Below are 21,385 nucleotides of genomic sequence, written 5' to 3' on the forward strand. Positions count from 1 at the left end.
GTTTAAAGGAGAAAAACTTCAGTTATCTTGAAAATCTGCCATTGGTAATGAGAAAATCCGAGTAAGAGTAGTAATGTCCTTAGCACAATTTTTGTCTGCTATTAAAAGAATAGAAACTACAGTAAGCAATGGCATCAATTTTTTATATGAAGGATAGTACACTTTAGGTTGGAGCCACACACAAGCTTTCATGTATCCAGAGAGTAATGAGCCTTGCGGAATCATGAGGTAAACTAATTTCCTTTGATTGAACTAGCTAGATTTGGTATAGAGTTTGAAGAGGTTTGTTTTCCAATGGGATCATAAGGTATGCTCAAATTCCTGTAAACTAATGGTTCATACCAATAAGAATCTGGCCGAATCCAGCCTCATAACAACCAAGTTAGAAATAATGGGGATTTTTAATTACTTTGTTTGTGTAATTTGACTTTGTCACTGATTCTATTAGCCATTGGATTGCAAGGTTTGAACATTCTGTCTGGGAAAAACAGAATTAAGGCAGTTAGGGTGAAATTCCTTTTAGTTTTTTATATAACAGATTACAGTTCACTCCATTTTTTTTTTTATAGAAACAATTGAGGCTGATTCCTGATTAGATCATGTTTGAAAAATTGAGGGAAACTTTGTATTTTTTTCTTTAGCAGCTGGAATTTTTTATGCGATCCCAGAGTACTAAATCCACTGGAATTAGCTGAAAAATGGTTCCTTTATAAATTTTATTCCTGTTATCATCCAATAAATTTGAATTATACATGTTAAAAAAAAAAAACTTTGTGCATCATGGGCTCTAAGGAGCATTTTGCTTGATTTTCAGAGGCATTCCATTTTTCTGTGATTTGATTAATTTTAAAGGTTCTTAATCCATCTCTTAATCTTAAACCAAACAGTTCTGATCATCATTGTTAATGTTTTAGGTACTAAGGAACAGTTGTAAAATTCTTATTTCAGAATTTCTCAAAAAGCTGGGGTTTTTTATACTCACTGAATGTTGGTCTATAATTCATAAGGCATTAGACTATAGAATAAAAACCAGTGGGATATAGAGAGATGGTTTCTATATTTAAGTACATTATAGCAATAATGGGTTTCCTGGTATTTTATAAATAACTAACATGCAAAAAGATTCATATATAGATGCTTTGTAGTTGCAGCCTTCTCATTATATATGATTTGTGGTATACCTTAAAAGAAGTGTAGAACTCAGTTGGCTAAAAAAGGGAGGAGTAGGAAGAGTATTTTTGTCAGTGAAAATGTGCACTAAGTACTTGGTGAACAATTAACCAGTTTGACTGGACTTATAGTCTAGTCAAATAGAGTGGAGAAGGTGGAAGTTGGATTGTGAGGGTTTTTCACACCAGATTAAGGAAATTAAGGAGGACTGCTACGTGAACTGAAGTAGCATTGAGCTAGGCATGGTCTCTAGTTTACTTTACCGTTTATAAGGCCCTTACCCACAGAAACAGACTGTTTTATTCTAGGTTCTGAAGATAATACAGTGTATCTGGCAGGTATCTAATAATGACTAGAGTAGGGTAGATGTGTTACTCCACAGTTGCCAGTTGAATTAATTAGTTAATTCTAGCTTTAACATGGCATTAATCTCTCTGGGCCGAAAATTGTCTCATTTGAACAAGTAGGAACTCTCACTCTTAGTCTTCCTAGGTCTGTGATCCCATGGCCATCTTTAGATATGGAGAACTTTTAACCAGTTTTGAGTAGTGTGGTGTGAGTTAAATGATGTCAGGTGACTGGAAATAGCTAAATGTTAGTTGATTAAATGAAGCCAGATGACTGAGCTGGCCACAAAATAAAATACAAATAGGAGATGGAGAGAATGGAAAGAGTGAAGCCCATCTTAAAAAGGTTAAGTTTAAAGAGGTGACTGGACTTTGGTGGTCACAATTGTTAAAAGAAGCAATGACTTTGAGAGGTAACAAAGAAATAAGTAAAAATCTAATTTTGCCTGGCCAGAGATCTTTGACTGTTGGAGGCACAGTTAGGAATGCTAGTAGCAGAAGTGTTTACCAGTTGCTTTTTTATCTTTGTTTAAAGAGCTCATAGAGAAAAATAGTACTTAAATATTTTGGGAGAAGAAGCATCTAAAAATGATTTTTCTATTCTGAATCATGAAAATAGGGATGGTACCATTGAAAGATGAGGAAATGTAGAGAAAAACACTGACTTTAAGAGGAATTAGAGGGGCACCTGGGTGGCTCAGTGGGTTAAAGCCTCTGCCTTCGGCTCAGGTCATGATCCCAGGGTCCTGGGATCGAGCCCCGCATGGGCTCACTGCTCAGCAGGGAGCCTGCTTCCTCCTCTCTCTCTGCCTCCTTGTGATCTCTGTCTGTCAAATAAATAAATAAAACCTTTTTAAAAAACCAAATAAATAAATAAATAAAGGAGGAATTAGAGCTGAGATGTGTTAACTGTTGTCTGTATGCGGATGGTATTTTTATTGTATATGTTGAAAATTCTTATTTTGAATATAGAAAAGACTGGTCTTTATAGATCTAGATATTTGTGCCTGTATTATGCCTTCGTCCAAAAAAAGTGATCTCACCGTGGTTTTATGTGTTGCCCAGCAGTTTTAAAAGCCAAGCAACAAATCACCTATTTTCTAGCTCTTTCATTTTCATTTAGCTAGGTCCTAAGCAGGCTTACTCAAACATTTAAGTTAAAAGTAATGCTGGACCACATTTATTGTATTTCTGACCCATACCTGTCATTTTAGACTACCTACTTAGTAATGATGAATTATGTTGAACCAGAGATCAATGGCATCTACTTTGAGGTGGCTTGTTAGAATTAGTAGTCATTAGAAAAAAAAAAATAGTTATTTCTAGTCTTTAGAGTAGAAGTCTTCCTACCAAATAGCTTCTAAGCCCTTATCTTATGTTACTGTTATTGAATAATTAAAGCATTAATACCCACTGTCTTGATGAGGATTCCAGCTTACCACATTACGAGGGATAGACTTTATTCTGTTAGCCATACTGACAGTGCACTTAAAGGTGCTTTTTCTGCCATCTTTGTTAATGCCATGAAGAAAAACCTTTTTTTAATCACTAAAGTAGTAGTTATTTGGGTCCATGAGATCTTCCTGGTAAATGCAAATATCTTTAGTTATAAATGCACAGTGAGGCTTTCAATAGAAGGGAAGGGAGAAGAATAAATTCTTACCAATTTTATTTACTAATTCACAGCTGGTTTTTTTTTTTTTTTAATGTACCATGAGAGAGTAGTAAGGCTTTAATATCACCTCTTTTTCAAGTAGGTAAACATTTAAATTAGGTAATTTAGGTAAACTATTACCCACAGTTTTCATCTGAGTTTAAGGGATATGGCCCAGGTTGCACACACAGACTTGGTATATGAGAAGTAGACCTGAGAACCCAACTCTGGTATTGTGATTTCCTTGAACAGTGTTCTTTTGGCTACATATTCAGAGTTTACATTTTGGTTGTTGAGCCATTTTCCTTTAAAAGCATAGTTCGAACATGATTAGGGGTGAGGGAGTGTTTCGATAAATAGATTCCTAGTGTGGGTTTTGATGTCAAGGAGGCAGAACCTGTGAACATAATGGGTGGAGCTTTGACCAAGTTAAAATCTCTTTTTGCTTGTCCTGGGATCCATTGCTTTTGGAGGAAAAACAGGAGCAGGAGCAGAACAGTTTCCCTGCTGTTCAGCATGTAGGTTTGTTTAAAGGGCCAATCTAGAACTATTGGCTGAGCATAGTTAAACTCATGTCTGAGAGTTGGAGAAGCATGGCTAGTGTTAAACTAGAAACTATGCTTCAGTCTGATTTTGATGTCTGCCTTGCTTATGCTGTAGGCTAATTTACTGTTAATTTCCATCTTACCCGTTCCCCCCCCTTTTTCTCTAACTATATACAAGTCTGTTTTGCCTTTTGTGATGGATTTTACAAAGAAAGACTTTTGCTCAGTGTTTGTCATCATAAATTCTCATTGCTGCTGCTGCCCTCAAAAGGATTGTATAAATGAGGTGGGTAAGAATTTTGAATATGTACAAAAGGTATATTATAGCCATTTGGTAATATATGTAGCAATACTAAACTGTTTACTTTAGAATGTTTTTTAAAATACTTGAATTTTTGTGGTTAACTTTCACTACATTTTGTATGAGGAGGAAGGAGGCTTTTCTCAATTCTAAATGGTTAGGAAAATTTTTACTTTTGTGAAAATACAAATGTTACTCTGACACATTTGAAACCTGAACTTTTAAGAAGCAGGTGCAGGGGCACCTGGGTGGCTCAGTCATTAAACTTCTGCCTTGGACTCCGGTCCTGATCCTGGAGTCTGGGATTGAGCCCTGCATCAGGTTCCCTGCTCAGCGGGAAGCCTGCTTCTCCCTCTCCCACTTCCTCTGCTTGTTTTCCCTTTCACTGTGTCTCTGCCTCTGCCTCTGCTTCTCTGCCTCTCTCTCTCTCTCTCTCTCTCTCTCTCTCTGTTAAATAAATAAATAAATAAAATCTTTATTAAAAAAAGTGCTGTCTGTCTTAAGAGTTAGAATATTGAAACAGAAAATATTATATTATGACTCACTTTTATTTTTCCAGCAGATTAGTTGGCAAACCATAAGTATAAGAATTAAAAGAAAAACTAAGTGTATAAGACGCATGTATGTCTTCTTTATTTTTCTTAGTTCAAATCAACATCTTGTAAACAATTATATCAGCTCTTAATGTGACTTTGGACAGAGCCACAATTGTTTTCTTTCTTTTTTTTAAATACTCTAAAATTGCACAGAAGTGGCCTTTGTTTTAAGAGAATACACAATTTTATATAAACTCAAAAGTAAATTGATATACATTAGATGCTCAAGAAGTACTTTTGTTTAGTGCAGAGAAACATGCTACTCCTGTGTCAAAAAAAACATAACATAGCATAATATGCCTAAAGAGAGATCCTATGAATTACAAAAGTAAGCAAGAATATTTCTAGAGCCAGTGGGTTGCTGGCTGTAGAAGAATGGGGTAAGAGGATATGTCTCTAACCAGATTTTTCTTATGTGTAAAATATTAGCCTAACTTATCTACCTTAGTACTCTTTTCTTCTTTTTGTGTTTTTAAATCTCATTCAGAATAAGTGAGCAAAACTTTGCCTTTACTGGTCAGAACTGGACTAGAATAGTACTTCGTGGGGTGAAATCAGGAAGTAAAGGAAAGAGGGGACATTAGGAGGATTTTAAAGGCGCCAAATTGATCATCTTTGTTGAAATATATGAACTAAAAGGGGAAAAGATTAAGACAGAATTTTATATTACCAAATATTTTCTCATCATTACTTTGGTGCTTAAAATCATGTTTTAAAATCATGTTTTAGAGTAATTTTAGATCATTTTTTAATTTAAAATATCATCAGTTACCAAAAATATTTTTAAATATATTGAGTTCTTTCATTTCTTAAGAATAAGAAGCCTGTAAGTATGATGAATGTATCAAAACCTGTACTTGTTTATTTTAAGCAGCTTTCTCTTAGATGTCCCAGATAACTTTTCTGTAGATCACTTTCAGGGTTAATGAGGTTTCATGCTCATTTTTACATTTTGAGGGTCATTTTCAGTATACAGTCCTCATATATTCTTGCTTCTCAAATGATTCAGAAGCCAGATATTTTAATAATCCTAGCTTCTGGATGGTAGCTGACTGGTAGCTGAAATTTCTTCTACCTTTTTCATTATCTAAGTGGGTAACAGTAAGCTGCATTAATCTTTTAATACTATTTGCTGGTAAGGTGTATCTCAGTTTTATTGGCTCCCTTGGTACCTGAAATACATTTTTTAAGTTGGCAGTGGCATCAGAATGTTACATAGCATTGGTATGGAATTTTCTATATTTGAGTCTTGGATAGGTTAGGAAAGCAACTTGACCTAGTAGATGTGATTCACAGTTGCTTGTTTTGCTGTTATGACATTATATAGCTCATTTGTTCAGCTAGTAGAAATTCCTGTTTGTAGAGCAGTGAATGTAAATATGTTAGCATGGGTAGGATTAACAAAAGTATTACTTTTTTTAAAGTATTACTTATTTTTAATGATAACCAGGGTTGAAAGTAGGTTCACTATAGATCTTGGTGATTCTTTTTCAAGAGAATTCTTTGGTTCCTTTTAGCCCTAAGCTTTCTGATCCTTGGAGATTGCCTCTGAATTCAAAAGTGGCCTTAGATCAGCAAACTTAATTCAGAGAGCTTTCAATCTAGATACTACATCTGATTCTAGCTGCCATGAATGTAAGTTGTACAGATACTATCCCCATTTGCTAGGCAAGGAATCTGAAATCATCTTTTCAAGATGCCTATAAATCAGAACAGGAAAGTCTTTTAATATAATCAATGCATGTGTGTTTTATTAATATGTAGTCTTACTGCCAGAAGACTAAACTGCATTCCCCTAAAATATATACGTTTATAGAAAAAGCATTTCTCCTAATCATATTCTATATTCTCTTTAGCGATTTTCCTGTAATACTTGAGTTGTCCCTACCTGCAAAGGCCAAATATGTATAAAAGTGTTCCAGTTTTACCAGAGAACATTCTTTTAGATAATTCTTGCCAATAGTAAATGCTCTGCAGACTTAATATGAGGTATTTTAGATTGCTCTTCACATTATGTTTATAAATAGCATCTTTAAAGTTTGCTTTTACACAGTTTTACATGTTTGTTGTAGAACATTAAAAATGAACAAACACAAAGTCTCCAGTGTTTCTACTACCAGAGGACTTTTAGACTGTGTCATTCATTTTTTTCTTAAAACAGTTCATATTTTCTCAAGCCTTAGTCTGAAATAGCATACCAGTTTGCTCAATTAAAGCGGCTTTTTAGCTTCAACAACATTTTCTTGTTCTCATTAGAATTATTGTATGACGTCAAAGACCAGTTGGGAAAACTTAGCTGGATTTGAAAAATAAGAAGATTGAAGAAAATTGTGACCTTTTAGTCAGTACTTAGAAACTAACCTTTAAGGGATGCCTGCATGGCTCAGTCAATTAAGCATCTGCCTTCAGCTCAGATCATGATCCCAGGGTCCCACATTGCGATCCCTGCTCAGTGGGGAGCCTGCTTCTCCCTTTGTCCCTCTTCTGACTTGATGCATGCGTTCTCTCTCTCTCTCTCTCTCTGACAAATAAATAAATAAAATCTTTTTTTAAAAAAAGAAAGAAACTAACCTTTTAAATGCATGGATTTAACTTTAGGGCCAGCCCTACTGACAGTTTCTTGGTGTAGAAAGTTAGCCCTAGAGATAGAGGTAGAATCTTCTAAATCAGGGATTTTGAATAATGCAATTAAAAAATTGATGAGAATTACCCCATCACAACTCCAGTATTTAAAGACTTTTTAGTGCTAACCATATGATGCATTTCATTTCTGTCTATGAGAGGTTATATGATTTACCAAATTATTATCACTAATTCTGTTTTAATCTATCTTACCACTGAGACTATAGATGATTAAACTTTATATACTGTATTCTAACTTTTCTAGTCCCTCTCCCTTATTTCCCATTCCTTGTGTTTTATGTGTTTAGAGACTTACAGTGCTACTTGGGCAGTATATTAGTGCAGCTGCATCAATCCATGTGGTTACTTAGGGTGGGTAGAAAAAATGAGACTTTTTCTCCATGTCATCTTTCAAGATTGTTTGTTACATCTTACATATATTTTCCACACATTGATGAAATTTTTATTTGCAAAAAATTTATGTTAATGAAGATTCTAAAATACTACTAGAATACTGTATAGTATTATATATTATAGTGGTATTGAGTTTTCTTCTGAAATTAATTAGAAATCCTCTTTTATTTGAGTCTATCACTTTTCATTTTATGTTTCGTATGTACAAGACAATTTGTTCTTTTATCATGCCAAACCAATCCAAATCCTTAACTCCTATACTTGTTGAGTTTGTTGGAGTACTGTGGTAATAGAATACCTGCCAAACTAAGCATGTGAATTCATGCCCATTCATGGATTCACTATTCAAAGTAGTTAAATACTGTGTTGATTAATGTGTTAAGGAACAAGGCTGCACAAAAGATCTAACCATTTAGAACATTTAGGCCTTCTCTTCAGCCAGTAACTTCCTTTACCTGAAACACAGCAGAAAGATAGTGACAACAGCCTCAGTTTTTCTGTACTTATATGTGGAGTCCATGGAAGTAAGTGACTGCACTATCTGACTGTTCCTTGTTTTCTTATGGGAGCTAAATTGCCACTACCCAACTCTGTCCCTGCAGTGGACCAGCTCCTGCAGGCAAATCAGAAAAAAAACAGGATGGTGAAAAGACAATCTAATAGAACCTTAAGAGGCAATTCAGAATCAAAGTTCAAAGAACTTGCCTTTATTGATCTGTTTCTGCTGCTATTTTCATGTTTCTCAGGGGGTGAAGCCTGCCAGTTTTGACAAAGTAGCAATTCCTGAAGTGAAGGAAATTATTGAAGGATGCATACGGCAAAACAAAGATGAAAGGTAAGTTGCCACTTTGGACTTAAGTATTGTTTAAAAACCTAAAATGTAATAGTATCCTCTGAATACAATATTCCATCTAAAGTGTATTTAATACTTTACTTGTGATTAATTTCTCTATTTATGTCATGTAAATATCTTTAAAAGTAGAGTTCTGGGAGTGCCTGGCTAGTTCAGTCAGTAGACATGCTACTCTTGATCTCAGGGGGTGAATTCAAGCCCTACACTGGGTGTAGAATTTACTTAAAAAATAAAATAGGGGCACCTGGGTGGCTCAGTTGTTAAGCGTCTGCCTTCAGCTCAGGTCCTGATCCCAGGGTCCTGGGATCCAGCCCCACGTAGGGCTCCCTGCTCAGCAGGAAACCTGCTTCTACCTCTCCCACTGCCTCTGCTTGTGTTCCCTCTCTCACTTTCCCTCTCTCACTGTGTCTCTCGGTCAAATAAATAAAATCTTTAAAAATAAAATAAAGTAGGGGTGCGTGGGTGGCTCAGTGGGTTAAGCCTCTGCCTTCAGCTTGGGTCATGATCTCAGGGTCCTGGGATTGAGCTCTACATTGGGTTCTTTGCTCAGCAGGGAGCCTGCTTCCTACCCACCCACCCACACCCACCCCGCCTGCCTCTCTGCCTACTTGTGATCTCTGTCTGTCAAATAAATAAATAAAATCTTTTTTTAAAAAGTAATAAAATTTTTTAAAAATCTTAAAAAAAAAAAAAAGAAGAGTTCTATCCATTTAAGATAGTATTGAGATTTGATAGAGTGAAATGTAAAAATGTGATATGGTAGAGTTTAAGTGAACCAAAACCACCTTGAACATAGCTGTTATATTCAGTGAGACCTACTTATAAAACATAAACTACTTATAAAGCATTAGCATGATTTATAAAACTCAGTAGGGTTCAATCTCTCTCTAGCCAGATTTGTTGCTTAGTTCTTTACCCCTTGAATTCTAAAAGGTGAAATAAAATCTTGGCTTTTTAAAATCAGCTCAACTACACATCTTGATTTGCTGACATTATGCCAGAATTGAAGAGCAAAACATCAGCATTCCTTTCAGTAAAAAGAGACACCTTTGCCCAAAGCTTAGGAGGAGATTTGGCTTAGTCATTTGTACTAACAGGACTTTTCTCAGAGGAGTGGCAAGTATCTGATCTGTCATATAGCTGATTCATCACCCGCTAGGCATGGCAAAGATCCAGTGTCTGTTTTTAAAAAATAATCTACCCTTACCATCCCCACTCACCTTCCAAAAAAGAAAAAGTAGACTAGCAAGTATAAATATAAATTGTAAATTGAGCATAATCTACCTCCTGAACAATGTGAGTGATAAGGTGTATCAACCAAATTAAAGAATTCAGTATCTTCACTTCTCCAGTCTCATACTCTTTTTATAACTTTGTTATTTGGAAGAGCTTAACATCATGATCTTTAAGGCTGTTTAGTAGGAATTTAGTTTGGGTTTCTAATTTATACACAGTGTTTGAAAAGGAGAGTCCTTCATCTCTCTTAAGAACTTTTTTTTACTATAAACAAAGGAATATTTGTTTCCAGTCTTAGAATATACTACTCTGTTTCTTTTCTGGATGGTACAGTTTACTAGATTACTGGTATTTTGAAACCATTTATCTAAAGATTATTCTACAGTCAGACATCTTGCCTATTACACAAATTGTCGAACAAGGAATTAAAAGAGAATTTATTGTGGTAAATAAAGTTGTAGTAGAAGGTAAAGAACTAGAAATCAGAAAACTTACTTTCAAATTTTGATTCAACCATTTGAGGCTTATAACTATGAGCAAGATTTTCACCTCTCTAAGCCTCTGTTTCCTAAAAATCAGAAAATAATATCTCATTGGGTATTGGTCAAGGATCAGATAGGATCATAAAAAAGAGAAGTATTTGTTAACTATAAATTCTACATAAATTATGTGGTATTTTGAAGCTATGACATGCTGTATATTACTTGCCATTGTTAGTACATTGTTAACTAATATGAGATTAGATCACTTTGATTAAAAAGCATTGCTCTCAGCTCTTATTTATAAGTGATGTTGTATAACTTGAGAGTAAAGCTATAATCACTATTCACATGAAGCAATATAGAAATGAGTTATAAAATTTCCTTTGTTTTTTATGTTTTATAGCCTTTCTTTATTATTCCTAGAATAATTAGCCACACTTAAAAATTACGTTTTCAATCTAATGTCATTTTGTTTTGTTTTGTTTTGTTTTTGTTTCATTTCTCTCTCTTTGGAAGATACTCTATCAAAGACCTTTTGAACCATGCCTTCTTCCAGGAGGAAACAGGGGTACGGGTAGAATTAGCAGAAGAAGATGATGGAGAAAAGATAGCCATTAAATTATGGCTACGTATTGAAGATATTAAGAAATTAAAGGGAAAATACAAAGACAATGAAGCTATTGAGTTTTCCTTTGACTTGGAAAGAGATGTGCCAGAAGATGTTGCTCAAGAAATGGTAAATTAACATGGATGGAACTAGAGGGCATTATGCTAAGCAAAATAAATCATTCAGAGAAGGCCAGATATCACAAAGATTTCACTCTTATGTGGAATTTAAGAAACAAAAGTGATGAACAAATGGGAAGGGAAGGAAAAATAAGATGGAAATGGGGAGAGAAACTGTAAGAGACTCTTAACTATAGAAAACAAACAGGCTTGCCTAAAATAGTTAATATGCAGAGATACTCATAGAATATCTCTACTAGAACTTGAAACTATTCAATAGAAGTTGCCTCTGAGAAGGGGTCAGGTATGAAGCATATTTATTGTAATTGTTAATTTTTTATACTTTGAGAGATTTGTATATGTGTGTGTTTAACTTTCATGTATTGATCACAGTTGTTTTATCTGGTTAAGTTGTTGCTTAGGGAAAAGAAGTAAAAACAACCTGGGTTAATATTAACAGTTACATGTGAGCAGGATAGAGTGACTAGAATAAAAGGAGCCCTATTGGCTTTATTTATTGTTTATTATTTTAAGAAGTGAGAGTATACCTACTTGAGTTTCTACAGAGATAATGACACCCACTCTGTGAGTATCTACAAAAATGAAGGAGAAATGCATAATGCAGACAAGTAATTTCACAATTTTGGTTAAGACCAGTTGTTGTGGAGGTCTTTCTCTTCTCCCTTACTCCTACTTCTTTCCCCAGAAGTGCCTTTTTTGTTTTATTTTTAATTTGTTTTCTTTTGATATCATACTGCTTCCTAATGCACTCTTTTATCCTGTAGGTAGAGTCTGGGTATGTCTGTGAAGGTGATCACAAGACCATGGCAAAAGCCATCAAAGATAGAGTGTCATTAATTAAGAGAAAACGAGAACAGCGGCAGTTGGTGCGGGAAGAGCAAGAGAAAAGAAAGCAGGAAGAGAACAGTCTCAAACAGCAGGTAGAACAACAATCAAGTACTTCCCAGCCAGGAGTCAAGCAGATCCCGTCTGCCAGCACTGGCATGCCTCCTGCTTCCACCACTTCAGCTTCAGTTTCTACACAAGTAGAACCTGAAGAACCTGAGGCAGATCAGCATCAACAACTACAGTACCAACAAACTAGTATATCTGTGTTATGTAAGTATTTTGGGAAGTGCACACAAGTATACTCAGGATACTCCTCATTGACTTTTCATCTTGTTCATTTTGCACTAGGCTCTTGGTTTGAATCATGAATCCACCATATAAAAAGAAACTTGAAATGATCACTGTCTACTTTTTGTTTCTATTCTAATATCCATCACTAATAGACTAGAAGGACAGGACAGTAAGGAAATATGGTTAGGATATAAAATAATTTTACAGGTTCCAACATCTTGGAAATTCCAATTTGCAGATGTTTACTTTTCACAATTCCTTAAAATAAAATGTAATTCTGAAACTAGTATTACAGTGTATGTTAACTAACTGGGATTTAAATACAGAATGTTTTTAAAAACTTACAATCTACAAAAATAAAATGAAATGTAACTAATAATGAAAAATGAACAAGTTTATCCTAGCTGTTTGTGATTGAACCCATTAGTCTGGTTCAGCTTTTCTTCGCAATGCTGAATGATGTATAAACTAGAAACTGACGAGGTGGTTAGTTTTCTATTGAACTGCCTGCTTAATACAAAGAACACACTGGTCTCCAAAGTTAAGACTTAGGGCTTACAGCATTCCATTTTATTTCCCTCATTCTTCAGGTAATAAGATTCTGTAATAGCCATGACGTTTTTTGTTTCCTTTTTTAAAGACATTAAACCTTTTTTTCCATATGGACCCTTCATGTTTTTAAACATAGAAATCGACTTAGTTAAAAACTACTATTCATTTTTTATTTAGGTTAGGTCTTCGCAAAGAAAAAACTAACCCTAAAGTCTTGGGTTTGTAATGGGAAAATATGAATCTCCATTTTGTGATTTGTCTTTCTGTTTTTTGACAATGTATTTCTCCTTTAGCTGACGGGACGGTTGACAGTGGTCAAGGATCTTCTGTCTTCACAGAATCTCGAGTGAGCAGCCAACAGACAGTTTCATATGGGTCCCAGCATGAACAGGCACATTCTACTGGCACACTCCCAGGGCATACAGCTTCTGTTGTCCAAGCACAATCTCAGCCCCATGGGGTCTATCCACCCTCAAGTGTGGTAAGTAACTGCATAAAAGAGTGTAAGCCTATAATCAGAGCCAGTAGATAATGTGTTAAATTCACATTCTTCCTACTATCCCAAGTAATAGCAGGAGTCTGAAGTAGAAAGTATAAATGGTATATTTCTGAAGGAAATAAGTTTATTATAGAGTACAGTTAGAATAGTTCTGGCAGGCTAAGACATAAACATTACTGTGTGAGAATTAGCTGAAATTCATATGTGAAGAAGTATGTATAAGATTTAGAGTAATCTGCATTTGGTTAAAGATAATGCTCTCTTTTGGCACTTTAGAATTGAAACTGTTCAAAGCAGCATAAGTTGGACATATAGATGATTTGGGGGTGGGCACAAGGAGATTTTTCAAAAAGTTACTTACTAAAAGAATTACTGAGCATTTTTTGTAAGATTTCTTACTGTATAAAACACAGGTAAGACATTCAAACCATTATAGAATGCTGCATGTGAGTAAAGTGAAGAAATCCTTTATTTGTATGACCATTTAATTTAGCGCTTGTGTTTAGTTAACCATCAGTTGCTATGCGTGTTCCTGCCTTAAAGTCTGTGTCGGACACAAATTTCTTCCCCAGTATACGTTCATTTGCTTTTTATCTTTAGTTGGTACTGTTTTATTACAGATTTATTTTCAGAATCAATTTATGGAGATTATTGCTTGAAATATTGTATGCATTTATATATATATATTAACCCCCCCACACACACACATAGACTCATGTTTTACATTAGTCACTTTTGCTTTTCATATAAAAAATGTTAAAATAGATCATCAGGTAATACCCCATTTCTTTTGTTGACACTCCATGAAGTCTTCAGAGGTAAATAAAATACATCATCTGCCTCATGAAAGAATTGGAGAGTAACTGGTATAGCACTTATTTAGTGAGATCTTTAGACAGATAGATTTTTTTTCTCTTTCTCAAAAAGCTTTTAAATCTGAATGTATGGAATTTCTGCTCTGCATTAAATGAAAATCTTTCTCTCTTAAAAAAATAAAATTTCTGCTTGCTCTGTTCTTTTATCCTACAGCTTGAAATAAAAGATGTTTGTTTGTTTCAGAGTCCATTCATCAGTCCTGCATTGTCTAGGTCTCAAAATGAATGGCCACAGTAACACAGACTATTAATACTATCTTAACAGTCTCCTTTTCTGACCTTTAAAATAATTAGGTAGGGTAGAAGAACTTACAAAGACTATATAGGTGAATTTCTTTATCCTGACGTATAATTTGTCAGCATTTCATGTCCATTTCTATTATTCTAATTGATTTTCTTTGGATCATAATAACTAGATTTTTTAAAAACTATTTTTAATCTCTTGGCTTCCCTTATCACATGGTAATGAACATTAGGCATTTCAGTTTGAGAAAAGGGAATAGAATGATCATTTATGAAGATTTTAAATATTTGAGCCACAAACATAGCTGTATTTATTGATGCTCTAAAAGACTGTTAATGACAGCCTTGCCTTTTATTGATAGTATTATGTGGAGGTAGCCTATGAAGAGTTATCAAACATTGAGAATTTTTTTAATCTTACGATTCCTTATGATTTCTTATTCCAGAAAGAATTTATTGTGGCTTACAATAATATATCAATGTGGAATTAAAAAAAAAAATTAGAGTAAAAAAGAAACAAGTGTGGAGAAAAATAGAACCAGGAATGAACTAAGTATGATAAGTATAATGATACTTTCATACTTCCTACTGGTAGGTCACAAATTTGGCTCAGTGGATTCTATGCAGCCAATTTTGGAAAAGAAAATATGATTAGTGACACAGCTCACAGTACCTAAAAGAAAGTGACGAGTTTGCTCAGGACAAGCTTAACAATATTAGGTGTACTGCTTTGTAGCTATATTAAAATTTCATGTTATAAAAATTTTATGTTAAGGCACCTCAGACTTTGTAAACTTAATTTGAATTTCTGATATGCCAGAAAATTGTTCAATTTACTCTTTAGAGATTGAAATATAAGATGCTTTTCCATTGACTACTTTAGTGAAAATACACAATGTGTCTGTATCTATTGTGAATTACTTCTAGAAAGCTAATGCTTTTCCTACCAGAAAATGACTTTCTACCCTTTACAGATAAAGATAGGAAGTGGAATAAATAAAATACTGAGCCAGCAACTTTTCTTAGGCTGATGCTTTCTAAAACAGAAATGGAAAAACCTTTTCTGAGGTTTCCAGAGTTCCTACAAAGTAGTCCAGTCTTAAAATCTTCTACACCTGATAATGTGCATTAAACTAACATTTCGCTCTTGTTTAATTTTAATAAGTTTGCAGAAAACTGCAATCCAGTGTTCATTGTTTTCCCTGTTATACTACCTTAGTTGGCCATTCTTATTCATACATTCATAATAATTGATGTTATTTCAGAATATTTAGGAAGAGAATTGATCCTTATCATGGTTGTTGATAACCTGTATCTGACCAACAGTATAGAGAGAATAGTTGTGATCTGCCAGTTGTGCTTTGTGGAATTATACCTCTCCTCAAAAAACTTGGATTTGTGGGATTGAGGGAGGTTGGAACACTTCTTTGTGTCAGCTATGCCCTATTTTCATTGTACATTTGGTTATTTTGTTTTCAAAGTACTGTGTTTTTCATGTGTGTGTTTGTTTTCTGTTTAGCCTCGTCGTGGCCGTAGCATGTCGTTTTGTGTTCCCCATCTTTCTGCTGTTCCCTCTCTGTCCCGCATCTCTCCCAGTGCTCCTTCCACCCCACCACCAGTGCTGTCTGCACCTCTTTCTCCTTCCCTCCTTCGGATTGCCCCTGAGGAAACTTTTGCCGAAAAGCTTTCTAAAGCATTGGAGAGTGTCCTGCCTATGCACTCTGCCTCTCAGCGCAAGCACCGACGCTCCAGCCTGCCTTCCCTCTTTGTCAGTACTGTATGTAACCATAAACTTCCTGACAAATGAAAATTTATTGCCAATGAATACATCCAGGCATCAAGAATTTTAATAAAAATTAAATAAATAAAAGGACTACACTTAGTACTATATTATGCTTTCAGAATAACTGTTCTTCCCATAGGAAACTTTTTTGTTACAAGGCTTTAAGGGGGTCAGTGGGGAAGCAAGGAGGTAATGAGAGAGAATGCGAATAATGCCCTGGGCACATAGGAATATGTACACAATAAAATTTGGCTTTTATTATATTCTCCAACTGACTTGTACAAATCTTTGCATTTTCATACATTAGTAAAGAATACATATTACTTTATTTTAAATTCATTGGCTTAATCAAAAGCAAATTTTCTCTTTATCAGAAATAACCCAAATACATTTTCTCTTCACTTTAGTCTAAAGAGACATTAATTAAGCTGTATGAGTCCCTTTTTTCCCCATAGTGAAGAGTAATTAAAGAGTGAAAGTTGGTTTTTAATTTGTTAGCTGTTTAAAATGGTGTGTTGGCAAACTAAAAGGCCACATGTTCCCTTGTGGAAATTTTTTTCTTAAAGAAGGTGGGATCTTGACCGTAATGAGTATATTAGATATACATGTAGTACATAAGATTTTCTTTGGCCCCATTTATATCTATACAAGATCCGTCTTTTAAAGTTTTGTTAAATACTGTGGGAAACTTGCTGCTGCTTTTTCAGATAGAGAATATAGTTAATTTTTTGATTAATTACATTCAATACCAGAATCTTCAGATTTTTACTCAGGAGAATGATTAACTATATAATATTTTATGACTTTGGGACTCTCCTTGAATAAAGAGGAAAATATAACATTCTGGCTTAAAATAGAGGCCCTCTTTTAGCTGTTGTGAAGAAGTAACAGTTAAGCTATTTTACTAATTTGATAGGGACCATTCCTACAAAAGAATGAAACCAATCTACTCTTTTTAAAAAGAATCCATGAAAGTACACTGTTTGCATTTGGCAAGGTAGGATTTTGAATTTAGATTCTTATGTGTAGAACTGCCTCTGTATATAAAAAGTGCTGTTAAGTCCGTGTTATTTATATTATCCTTTTCACTTGATTTGAACACCAAATTATGCAACCCTTAACTAGGATCAGAAAAATGGACATGCAGTGATTTGGCATCTGTAACATTTTTCATGTAGTGAAATTAACTGCATCTAGTCTGGGATAGATGGGAAAAGTACATTACTGTCAATAGTCAGTAGTGTGTTTTTTGCTGTCCACCAGAAATACCTCTTTTGATTTCTAGTTAGAAGGCATATGATTAATTGATAAGAAAATGACACTGGAGCCTGTAACACAGCACTGGATAATAAGAACACAGAGTATAGGAAAACTTTGGATTGCAGCTTAAATTTAAGTATTTTACCTTTTTAAAAACCTGGGCTTATATTGTCTTACTGTCTTCCCTTAACTCTTATTATTTGAACTCTTTTTCCATTGATGTAATTTACATTATGTTTTAAGAGTAAGAATACTTATTGGTGGTAAAAACAATAAACACTTAGAAAGTTCTTCCATTTCCTCTGAGAGAGGATGTTGTGGAAAAGCAGCTCTTATCTGATGCCAAGAGTCCCACAGAATAACTTTATTGACCCTGGATGTATTTAATGGATTTTTACTATGCACATAATTTCCAAAAGCATTGTTATTTATTAATTATAAATTTGGTGTAACCATTTCATAGGGTTACACAGAGCTACCCAGTTTTGCATGTCTACTGTAATTTCACATATGAATGTATGAATTACTTGTCTTATTCATGTTGATACAGCCTCAGTCCATGGCGCATCCGTGTGGGGGGACCCCAACATACCCAGAATCACAGATATTTTTCCCAACTATTCATGAACGTCCAGTTTCTTTTTCACCACCTCCCACCTGTCCACCGAAGGTGGCCATTGCCCAGCGGCGTAAGAGCACCTCCTTCTTGGAAGCCCAAACTCGCCACTTCCAACCCCTGCTGAGGACTGTTGGCCAAAATCTTCTTCCACCTGGTGGCAGCCCAACTAACTGGACACCAGAGGCTGTAGTTATGTTGGGCACTACAGCCAGTAGAGTAACTGGAGAGCCATGTGAGATACAGGTCCATCCTATGTTTGAATCAACTCAAGTTCACGGTGATTATAGACCTGGACTAGTACTTCCAGAAGAAGCTCACTATTTTATTCCTCAGGAAGCGGTATATCTAGCTTACCAGGCCCAGGTGACAGAACAGTATGAGGGTATTCCATACAACTCACCAGTACTGTCAAGTCCTATGAAACAGATACCTGAACAGAAGCCAGTACAAGGGGGCCCTACCTCAAGTTCTGTCTTTGAATTTCCATCTGGACAGGCTTTCCTGGTAGGACACCTTCAGAATTTAAGATTAGATTCTGGATTGAGTCCAGGATCTCCCCTCTCTAGTATTTCTGCACCTATCAGTACAGATGCTACACGTTTGAAATTTCACCCTGTCTTTGTTCCTCATTCTGCACCTGCTGTATTAACTCATAACAATGAGAGCAGAAGCAATTGTGTATTTGAGTTTCATGTTCATACTCCAAGCTCCTCTTCAGGAGAAGGAGGAGGAGTTTTACCTCAGCGTGCTTACCGAACTCGACAGGTTGCAGTGGACTTGAATCAGGAAGAACCACCTCCTCAATCAGTTGGATTACATGGTCGCCTACAGCCCGTGACTGAAGAACAGCGTAATTACCATGCCCCAGAATTGACCGTTTCTGTGGTAGAGCCTATGGGACAGAACTGGCCAATAGGAAGCCCAGAATATTCCAGTGATTCCTCACAAATTACTTCTTCAGACCCCAGTGATTTTCAGTCACCTCCCCCTACAGGGGGAGCAGCTGCACCTTTTGGCTCTGACGTCTCGTTACCCTTTATCCGTCTGCCTCAGACAGTGTTCCAAGAATCCCCACTTTTCTTCTGTTTCCCCCAAGGAACCACATCTCAGCAGGTTTTATCTGCCTCATTTTCTTCAGGAGGATCTGCACTCCATCCACAGGTTATAGGAAAACTTCCACAATTCTTTTAAACTACCCTACTATGCATCATTACATTTAAGTTTTCTGTCTGTCCTTTCCATTTATAAGGATTATTTTTAATTTTATTAGTAGAGTTTCTCCTTTTGGGGGGTTTATAAACTACTTGTATATAAGAACAAACTATAATATGCGCAAACCCTTGAGAAAGAGAACACAAAAAGTAGAATTTTAGTCACTTGTTAAAATCTGTTTGTACATAGAATAATTTCAACTTGTAGTGAAAATGTAAATGGCTATAACTCAGTATTGGTTATTTATAAATGCTAATGTAAAGTATTTTTTTCTCGCTGGAGACAAAACGTGACTGGTTTTTTTTTTTTTTTTTTTAAAGAAAGGATAACCTTGTTTTCTGTAAAACCAAAAAAAAAAGGAAAATAGGGAAATTTCTTTAAGAGTATTAAGAATAGACAAAATTTTCATTAGTGTGGAATAGACAAAATTTTCATTAGTTAAGAAACAGAAAGGTAACATCTTAAGAATTTAGGAACAAGTGAAAATGCCTTTTAAAATGGCATCATTTGAACAAGTCACTGTAAATTACATGTCCAAATAAAATGTTAATCCATAAAATTGACTGATTCTAATTTTTAGTAGCAAAGTTACAATCTAATGTGGGGTTTTGTTTTTACAAATTTCTGATATATGTTGCAAGCTAAGAAACAGGTATGTCAGGCCTTGATTCTTTCCTCAACAAGTTAATTTGTTATTTATATATATGGGCATATGTACTCTCCTGCACATAAAGACAAAGTAATGGACGTAATAGAATTCAACAAGTGGAATCAGTATTAACTATTTTCATGTATTCCATATATTTTATCAAATGTATAAGTCTTATAAAATCCTAGCGGACTTCCAATTATATATTCAAGGCATCATTTGGATCTTCTAGATTTTCCACTCTTAACAAAATATTGTATGTTCTTGATACTTTCTTCCTGTGTTCTTCCCTCATAAGAGGCATAAACAGCCCCAAAAGTGTACATAAAGTATCAGTTATTTAGAATAGTTCTAAGAAGCCAAAAGATCCAGAAACTTGAAAATTATGCTGCACGGGCATGCAGTATACTCACATTAGTGCATCAGTTGTTAGCCTGTACTGTAAATCCTAATGCACTGCCAGCCATTCATCTTTAAACATTCCAAAGCAAAATATCAGGTGGTTAATTTCCAAACCTACTGCAGGAAGAAGGCATACTTAGTAGTGGTTAAGATGCAGTAGAATGTCAGATCCAAGTAAACTTAAGAGAAATCCCTCTAAACTGAAATTGTATGCCAAAGGTGGGCCTTTTCATTTCCTTAACTTACTTTATAAAATCCTTTGAATACAGGATTTCTCACCTCATTTAACTTGACTTAGACGCCTTCTAGATCAGGGTTTCTCAGATTCATCACTACTAATGTTTTAGGTTGGATAATTCTTTGTTGTGGGTTGTTCTGTGCATTGTAGGTTATTTAGCAGCATCCTTGGCTTCTAATCCTTAGATGCCTGTAGCAGTCACCTCCCTCAGTTGTGACAACCAAATGATCCCTGGGAGGCCAAAATCACTTGTAGTTTTGACAGCCGTTACTCTAGGTTAGTGATGATAACAGGTTTTTTACATTTTTGGTAGAAGTCACCTCGGCACTACAAGAAGTAGCAAAAGGAACCAAATTAGCACTATCAAATCTCCTTTTGTCTTTGATTGTTCAGATATGGAATTTTTTCACATCAGTAGTCATACTACTATTTTCCTGATTATTATATTTCAGTAAGAATTTTATTATGAATTTTAGTATTTTGTCGGGTAAAATTATAGCCGGAGCACAGCAGTAGTAGGTTAGGTTTTAACCATCATTGGTTTTTGTGTGGGATCAGAATATGATCTGTGATACAATCCTTCCCTAACCTTTCTCATAAAAGATGCCCCAGCAGTCTCTCCCATACTAATGATTGATTAGCTTAATCAAGCTGATGTTTTAGTATAAACTCTCAGGAGTTTATTGCAAAAGCCTGACCTCTCTATATACTTAATTAGGGCTTCGCTAATTTGTTGTATTCACTTTTTCCTTCAGGCACAGGGGCAAAGCCAGGTTCAACCATCCTCAAGTAGCTTAACAGGCGTTCCATCTTCCCTACCCATACAACATTCTCAGCAGGTAAGAACAACTCATTGCTACATTTTATGGATTATCTGTAACCAAAACACTGCTTAATATCTTTTCATGAATTACATTCCTGATGTAAATAAAGGCTTGCTATGTTTTTGAAAGAAAAATCAAGAGAT

General features: G+C 35.1%; 1 protein-coding gene across 9 annotated transcripts in view; it reads left to right on the forward strand.

Annotated features, from left to right (window-relative positions):
* Positions 1-21,385, forward strand: part of WNK1 (WNK lysine deficient protein kinase 1) — a 150,723-nt gene that overhangs the window by 93,870 nt on the left and 35,468 nt on the right. For 6 of the 9 annotated variants that reach the window (XM_044228034.1, XM_044228037.1, XM_044228036.1 and 3 more), the window contains exons 5-9: positions 8,396-8,484; positions 10,737-10,956; positions 11,732-12,065; positions 12,932-13,119; positions 21,174-21,257. In XM_044228034.1, the coding sequence (XP_044083969.1) occupies positions 8,396-8,484; positions 10,737-10,956; positions 11,732-12,065; positions 12,932-13,119; positions 21,174-21,257 (915 nt within the window). Of the gene's footprint in view, positions 1-3,569; positions 4,003-8,152; positions 8,174-8,395; positions 8,485-10,736; positions 10,957-11,731; positions 12,066-12,931; positions 13,120-17,848; positions 19,079-21,173; positions 21,258-21,385 lie in introns of those variants that run through there. The other 3 variants (XM_044228043.1, XM_044228041.1, XM_044228042.1) reach the window with 3 other exon arrangements.

This window comes from Neovison vison, chromosome 12 (assembly GCF_020171115.1).
Source record: "Neovison vison isolate M4711 chromosome 12, ASM_NN_V1, whole genome shotgun sequence".
NCBI lineage: Eukaryota > Metazoa > Chordata > Mammalia > Carnivora > Mustelidae > Neogale > Neogale vison.